This window comes from Arachis duranensis, chromosome 5, assembly GCF_000817695.3.
Source record: "Arachis duranensis cultivar V14167 chromosome 5, aradu.V14167.gnm2.J7QH, whole genome shotgun sequence".
In the NCBI taxonomy this organism is placed as follows: Eukaryota; Viridiplantae; Streptophyta; class Magnoliopsida; order Fabales; family Fabaceae; genus Arachis; species Arachis duranensis.
In genome coordinates, this window is record NC_029776.3 from 4,837,255 (window position 1) to 4,845,899 (window position 8,645).

The window sequence follows — 8,645 nt, forward strand, 5'->3', positions numbered from 1 at the left end:
GCGTTGCAGAGTGGAATCCAACCACCCCCTCCCAAGCCCTCGTCTCTCTGTCTCTGCTCTCTCGAGCTCGGCGTCGGCAGCGGGCAGCCTCTCACCTTCACCTCGTCACTCTCTCGAGCTCGGCGTCGGCATCCCCTCACCCTCACCTCGTCTCTCCCCTCGTCGTCAGTTCGTCACTCTCAGTCTCTGGGTTTCTCACCTCGTCGCTCTCTCGGTCTCTCACCGTGAGTCCGTGACCCGGCGTTCGCTTCGTCGAAACCAGTGAAGCAACATCTGCTCCCTCGGGTGGTGGTGGTGGTCGTCGTCTTCTCTACCAGGCGAGCTCCATTTTTCGAACCTGTTCTTTCTCTAGTTCAATGTTGATTTCGGTGAATCTGGTGGTTGTGGAATATGGTTGTTGCTGTTTTATTTAGTTTTTTGAGTTGTTGTTGCTGTTATTTCTCTGGTTTGATGCTAATTTTGGTGAACCTGAGCAAATTTTAGAGTTGTTGCTGTTCTTTCTGCTTGTTGAATGTTGGTTTTTTAGAGTTGTTGCTGTTCATTCTCTGATTCGATGTTAATTTTGGTGAATATGAGCAAATTTTAGAGCTCTTGTGCTCTTCCCTGTGTATGATGACGTAATGACGTACCATCTTCTTCCTTCTTTGTGGTGTTTAGTGGCTGTTTCGCCTTAGTTTCGTTTTAGAGAGCACAAGCTTCTCTCGACCAAAGGCTGTGTTACTTTAAACATTTTTGGTATTTGGGTTGTTCATGGCCTTATGGGAGGTGACCTTGTTTGTGTGAAAGGCATCTGGTTGTTCATGATTTTTAATGTGTGTAATCAATGACGAGAAAGATGCTGTGAAGCGGTGTGTGGTGCTCTTGGCCCATTGGGGCTACTCTTCTTTGTCTTAACCAACGCATGGAATTTGAAGAAGCACCAAATTAAACAAAATGTATTTAAACAAAATTTCTGAAATCGCAGGCATCTAACCTGTATTTTTCCATGAAAGTTATGCTGTAATTAAATTATAATAAAAACCAGTACAAAATGGTGAGATGGTTTGCTATTTTCGTTTTTCTGATGTCAATGCCACAAATCATGTGCTTTTTGTTTAAAGAAGAAAAGACTGTACTGAATTTTGATTCATCAGCAGGATGGCTGCATCTGTAAGTAATGGTTTTGAGAAGTACGTGAGGGAAAATAGGGATTGCAAATTTCATGCCCCGTCTGAGTATAAGCGATGTAAAGTTTCTACCGTTCGTGATTTCCCTGAAGGATGTGGACCGTTTGCTCCAAGGATTGAAGCAGTTTTAAAGGTATATATTTGCTGGTTTTGGTTCTGCTAAATTTGCAACTAGCATAAGAATGGTGAACATTTCTGGGGCTGATACTGTTTTAATTTCCCAGTGTGAGGACAATAGCCAGCATCCTGAGTTACATGCCAAAACTCTTGTCCAAACTACTGATTGCAGTTTGAATAAGGAAAATCCAGTCGTCTCATCTGATCAAGTGGATAGGCCTCCTCTGGTAAATGACGAACCTGCAAAAATGTTGCTGGCAGACATGGAAGCTTTGGCAGATACAGAGTCTGGAAGAGCTGTGAAGTTGTCTTCTCCAGTTGGTGAGGTGGCTGGTTCCAGTGCTTGGACGGAGAACATGCTAACTAGAAGATATTTTCCTCGAAAGAAAGTTTCAGCTATTAGAGACTTTCCTGCTTTATGTGGACGCAATGCTCCATCTTTGCTGAATGAAAATAGAGGGGTTGAGAATGACTCAAATGTTACTCGACATAAAGTGCGGGAAACACTACGACTTTTTCAAGCTGTTTCTAGAAAGCTTTTGCAGGAACTAGAAGCAAAGAATGAGCGGGGAAGGGTTGACTTACTAGCAGCAAAGGTCCTTAAGGAGAAGGGGAAATATGTTAATGAAGGTAAGCAGATCTTGGGATCTGTACCTGGGATTGAAGTTGGTGATGAATTTCAGTATAGAATTGAACTTAATATAGTTGGCCTTCATCGCCAAATTCAGGGCGGTATAGATTATGTGAAGCACAGTGGTAAGATTCTTGCAACAAGTATTGTTGCATCGGGAGGCTATGCTGATGATTTGGATAATTCAGATGTATTGATATATACAGGACAAGGTGGTAATGTGATGAACTCTGACAAACAACCTGAAGATCAGAAGCTTGAACGGGGAAATCTTGCTTTGAAGAATAGTAATGACGAACAGAACCCTGTTAGGGTGATACGGGGTGCTGATTCAGCAGATGGAAGGTCCAAGAAATATGTTTATGATGGACTCTATTTAGTTGAGTCATGTTGGCAGGATATGGGGCCACATGGGAAGCTGGTATATAAGTTTCGGTTGCGAAGAATCTCTGGTCAACCAGAGCTTCCTTTGAAGGAATTGAAGAAATCTAAGTAGTTCAAAATGGGAGAAGGTCTATGTGTTAATGATATTTCTTATGGGAAAGAGCGAATTCCAGTATGTGCTGTGAATGTCAGAGATGATGAAAAACCCCACCTTTTAAATACATAACCAGCATGATTTATCCTGATTGTGATCTCATTCCTGCAGAAGGATGTGGTTGCATTAATGGTTGTTCTGAGTTGAGATGTTCTTGTGTAGCCAAGAATGGGGGTGAAATCCCATACAATCACAATGGGGCTATTGTCTAGCTCATTCCCACAGGCAGAACTTCTGCACCCAACGTCAAGCTTTGGTGCTCAAGCAAGCACAAGTAGTAGCTCAGTGTATTCACATTTTGTCCATAATTAAGTACTCCTCACTGGTTTACTTTCAGTTCTGAGAGTCTGCAGCACATTTTGCAATATCTTAAAACACATGTTGGTTGTGTTTTTTAATTTCCTTGCAACCTCTTTGAGCTTGGATTGCCAACTATGCAAGTTGGTGGCTTTTTCTTTTTGTCTTATTTTTCCTTTTGGGTATAGGCAGATTGTAACATTGCTTGAAATTCGGAGTCACAATCTCCAGAGTTTTGTAAGCTATTGTAGCTTGTTTTGTGAATAGTTTTGACCTCCAATTTTCCCCACATAGAAGCCCTGCATACCCCAACTTTTTTATAGGCAAATAAAATGAGAACACAGCTTTATGGCATAAGCATCAGTGCAAATACTAATCTGTGGTAAGTCAGCATAATGCAACAACGCATTCTTTAAGTTTGAATTAGGCTTTGGTTTAGACGAGTACCAGCTGAATTCTTAATATGACTGAAGTCTAGTTCTCTTATTTGATATTTATATTTTTGGGCTGTAGTTGAATTTTCTAAAAGTCTGAATTCATCAATACTTACCTTGACCAATGGATATGATAATAGAAATTCATTCTATTAGGATTGATAAGAAAAAAAAACAGTTGGCCATTTTGCTAACTCATACGTTGGCTATTATTAAATACTTCCATTATCATTGTCATTACTATTTCAATAATATAATAAATAAGTCAATCTTTTAACCTCCAACATTTTTTTAATAGCCGATAACCTATTTCATTTAATCAAGAAAGCGTTTTTAAAGGACATGCAACAAACTATGAGGTAGCTCGAAATTTTGAACAAGCTATAATGGTGTATATATAATAGAGATCAAGAAAAAAAATTGTTTAGACTTTAGAGTTGAAAGACACAAAAAAAACTAATAAAAATAACAATAAACTACTTGATTAGAGTTGAAGCTTCGTTGCCACAGATAAAATATTGTTGATTAAAATTTTAAATCAACTTGCATGGACTAGAAGCTTCATGAAACATGGTTAAAGAATTGAAGAAGCAAAGTTTGAATTGAAAACAATAATCATTAATTTACTAAAAGATGTTGAAAATTTGGAGAATAACCAAGAACATTCAAGAGAGTAGTATAACTATAACATTCTACAACAATGAAGAAGTTCAAAATCAAATTGAATTGGAATTGAAAGGAAGTTGCACTCATCACCTCCATACTAGAAGAATCATGAAGTGCATTGAAAGGTTCAAGATTGATGACTAAGCTTAATGAAGAATTTTCAAGATGTGCTAGAAATTACTTATTTGAATAGTCAAAGGAAGAAGCAAAGTTGGATAAGTATGTGTATTAAGAAGTTAGTAGAATCATGAAGTTTTAGTATGAAACTTTGCCTATATAAAGGCATATATGCCTTATGTATTTTGTGTGTTCTATAATGAAATGTGTATGTTTTGAAATGGTTATTGGGAGACTTTGATGTCCACCCATTTGAAGGCTCAAAACCTGTGGAATTTCATTGAACCAGGTTTGCAAGAAGGAGCAGATGTTGCCCAACAAAGGAGAGATCAATTGGCGCTATCTCAAATTCATCAAGGAGTAGATTATACGGTGTTTGGCAAAATAGCAAATGCCAAAAGTGCAAAGGAAGCATGGAACACGTTGAAGCTGTCATACAAAGGCGTAGATAAAGCTCAGAAAGCAAAGCTACAGTCTTTAAGAAGAGAATATGAAAGGTACGAGATGTCTAGCTCAGAAACCGTTGAGCAATATTTTACTCGTGTTACAGATCTTGTCAATAAGATGAGAGTCTATGGAGAAGATATGCCCGATAGCAAAGTGGTGGAGAAAATTCTTCGCACCATGCCGATGAAGTATGACCATGTGGTGACTACGATACTAGAGTCTCACAATATGAATACTATGACGATTGCAGAGTTGCAAGGAACCATGGAAAGCCACATCAGTAGAATACTGGAGAAGTCAGAAAAATCAACTGAGAAAGCCTTGAAAAGCCGAGTGAATTTCAACAACGTTGCAGAATCAAACCGTACACAAGAAGGACGAGGTCGTGGTTTTAATTTTCAAAGTAGAGGCAGAGGAAGTTTTAGAGGTAGAGGTCGTGGCAATTACAACCAAAGAAGTTACAACAATTTTACACCAGCAATTACAACCAAGGAAATTACAATAATTTTACACAACCTAATCAAGGAAGAGGTGGAATGAATTTCAAGTCTGTTAACCGAGGAAGAGGTCGAGGTAATTTTTATCAAGAAAGAACCAATTTCAGTTGCTTTCATTGTGGAAAGTATGGACACAGAGTAGCAGATTGCAGATTCAAAATGTTGAATAACAATCAAGCACACGTTGCAGAAAATCAGCATCAAAATACTGATGACAATCCGGGTACTCAAACTTTATTTTTTACAAGTAATTCATGTGCTGAAGATGAAAATATATGGTACTTGGATAATGCTTGCAGTAATCATATGTCTGGTAGAAAGGAGTTATTTTCTTCAATAGATGACTCAGTTAAACTATTATTGGAGTTTGGTAATAGTACAAAGATCCCTATTGAAGGAAAAGGACACATACCAATTAGATTGAAAGATGGTTCTCTGAGTTATATTTCTGATGTTTTCTATGCTCCTGAACTTGATTACAATTTACTAAGTATGGGGCAATTATCTGAGAAGGGATATAAGATGATAACTTATCATGGATATTGTACTGTATTTGACAACAATGGAAGGTTCATTGATAAAGCAAAGATGACTTCAAACAGAATGTTTCCGTTAAAAATTCAACATGTTAATCCCTCTTGCATGAGTTCTGTGATACTTGATGATAACTGGTTGTGGCATATGCGGTTTGGGCATTTTCATTTTTCTGGCCTAAACTACCTGTCAAGAAAAGGACTTGTTTCTGGTCTACCACGGATTCATGTTCCCAATTGTGTTTGTGAGATTTGTCAACTGGGAAAGAAGCACAGAGATCCATTCCCTACAGGAAAGTCTTGGAGAGCTAGAAGATTACTTGAAATTGTGCATTCAGATCTTTGTTCTGTAGAAGTTCCAAGTAATGGTGGTAGCATGTACTTTATCACTTTTATTGATGATTTTAGTAGATATACATGGGTATACTTTCTGAAGCAGAAATCAGAAGCATGTGATGTCTTTAAGACATTCAAGGCGTTTGTCGAAAAACAAAGTGGCTGTAAAATCAAAATTCTCAGAACAGACAGAGGAACAGAATATCTTGCGTGTTCAGAATACTTTAAGCAACACGGAATTCAACACCAACTAACAACTAGATACACTCCTCAACAAAATGGAGTGGCTGAAAGAAAGAATAGAACCATCATGGATATGGTCAGATGCATGCTCAAGTCAAAACAAATGCCTAAAGAGTTTTGGGCAGAAGCAGTCGCAACTGCAGTTCATATTTTAAACAGATGTCCAACAAAAAGTGTTCGTGATAAAACTCCAGAGGAAGCTTGGAGTGGAAAGCGGCCTTCCATTCATCATTTCAGAGTCTTTGGGTGTATAGCTTATGCCCACGTACCAGATCAATTAAGGAAGAAGTTAGATGACAAAGGCGAGAAGTGTATCTTTATTGGCTGTAGCATAGACTCAAAAGCATACAAGTTGAACAATCCAGTATCAAAGAAAGTGATCATCAGCAGAGACATGACGTTCGACGAGAAAGCCATGTGGGACTGGAACACAAAGACAGAAAAACAGTCGATTGTAATTTCAAATACATGTGATGATGAAGAAGAAAGACAACCAGATTACATGTGATGATGAAGAAGAAAGTCAACCAGATGCAACCGAACAACCAGAATCATCTAGAAGACCTCAAAGAGAGCGGAGATTACCTGCTAGATTAGCAGATTATGAAGTTGGCAATGACAACGATTCGTCTGATGAAGAAATCATAAATTTTGCTCTATTTTCAGATTGTGAGCCGTTGAACTTTGAAGAAGCCTTTAAAGACAACAATTGGAAGAAAGCAATGGGTGAGGAGATTCATGCCATTGAAAAGAATGACACATGGGAGCTGACAGATTTACCAGCAGATAAGAAGTCGATTGGAGTAAAGTGGGTTTACAAGACTAAGTACAAACCCAATGGCAAAGTTGATCGTTTCAAAGCAAGATTAGTTACAAAAGGATACAAACAAAAACCAAGCAATTAGTTGCAAAAGGATACAAACAAAAATCAGTGATCGAGTATTGTCCAACTGAAGAACAAGTTGCTGATATATTTACAAAGCCATTAAAGATCGAGTTATTTTACAAATTGAAGAAGATGCTTAATTCTGCAAGTTTGATTTAAGGGACGCAATGTTGATTAAAATTTTAAATCAACTTGCATGGACTAGAAGCTTCATGAAACATGGTTAAAGAATTGAAGAAGCAAAGTTTGAATTGAAAACAATAATCATTAATTTACTAGAAGATGTTGGAAAATTGGAGAATAACCAAGAACATTCAAGAGAGTAGTATAACTACAACATTCTACAACAATGAAGAAGTTCAAAATCAAATTGAATTGGAATTAAAAGGAAGTTGCACTCATCACCTCCATACTAGAAGAATCATGAAGTGCATTGAAAGGTTCAAGATTGATGACTAAGCTTAATGAAGAATTTTCAAGATGTACTAGAAATTACTTATTTGAATAGTCAAAGTAAGAAGCAAAGTTGGATAAGTATGTGTATTAAGAAGTTAGTAGAATCATGAACTTTTAGTATGAAACTTTGCATATATAAAGGCATATATGCCTTATGTATTGTGTGTGTTCAATAATGAAATGTGTATATTTTGAAATGTGAAAATTCTCTCCCTTGTTTTATGAGTGTTAGTGAGTTTGAGAGATGAAAAATATGATAGTGTCATTTATATGAGTGAGTGATCTTAGGGCCAATAAGTTGTGGGTATTATACTTACAAACATCGAGAACACAAACCCAGTCAGGGTCCTTACATGTCTTCCCGGCATTGAAATCCATAACAGAATATATAATATCATTCGCAGCAGGTTTGGTTTTCATTTAGAAATCTACAAATCATATAGTTTGAACAAAGTTTCTCTATCACAATTCTAGTCCAAACCTTGATAGAAAATAACCTGCATGTACTAATAGTTATAGTCTTCTTACAATATTCATGACAAGGTGTGGCATTTGATCACAATTCTAGTCCAATTCCCTGTCATCCCTTTCCGTTAGCTGCACCTCCGAAGACCCTAAATCAGAATCCCTCTCCAAATTGACGCTCCCCCCTCCTTGGGAATTACCAAAATCGCCGAACTCCAGCGACTCGTTGAAAGCCATGTAGTGGTCCAACGGCTTCTCGCGGGAGGTGGGAAATGACGACTTCTCAGGCGGCGTGTGAAAAACGTCGTCTTGCTCCCGAGTGCTTCCACCGGCGTCAAAGCTTTCGGAGCTCTGAGTCTCCGGCAGCGAAGACATGAAGATGCCGGCAGATTCCGTCTGGAACATGGCGAAACTCGGTGGCGCAGCCTCGTCTGCCGGTGTTACCAGATTCCCCCTTAAAGGCAGAGTCGCAATAAGTCTTCCTGTGAGGGCGGAGTTTCACGAAATTGGGAAAGGAAGTGAAAGGGATCTTGTTCTTCCAGTTTGCGAAGCCAAAGCTTCAAGGTTCAAACTCTCTAACCAGAAATCACAAACATCAAAGATTCAAAGCTCGTTTGCTGGTGTTCGTTCTTCGTAATTGTCATTCACATTTTCCCGCCAAAACTTCCACACGTGTTGTATTGTGATCCACTGATCCTTTCATTTTTTGGGCCTGCAACATTTTTTTCACAATATTGAGGCTCAGTATTAATTGGCTTTCTGGGTTTTTATAACCCCGTTTCAATACAAAAAAAAAAAAAAAAAAATTATTTGTTT

General features: G+C 38.2%; 1 protein-coding gene across 2 annotated transcripts in view; it reads left to right on the forward strand.

Moving 5' to 3' along the window:
- LOC107487512 (histone-lysine N-methyltransferase, H3 lysine-9 specific SUVH6) overlaps positions 1–8,645 on the forward strand; it is a 16,894-nt gene continuing 8,249 nt past the window's right edge. The window contains exons 1-2 of one of the 2 annotated variants that reach the window (XM_052261995.1): positions 1–317; positions 1,137–1,299. In XM_052261995.1, coding sequence (XP_052117955.1) covers positions 1,138–1,299 — 162 coding nt within the window. In that variant the 5' untranslated portion in view covers positions 1–317; position 1,137. The remainder of the gene's footprint in view (positions 318–1,136; positions 1,300–8,645) is intronic. The other variant, XM_052261997.1, reaches the window with a different exon arrangement.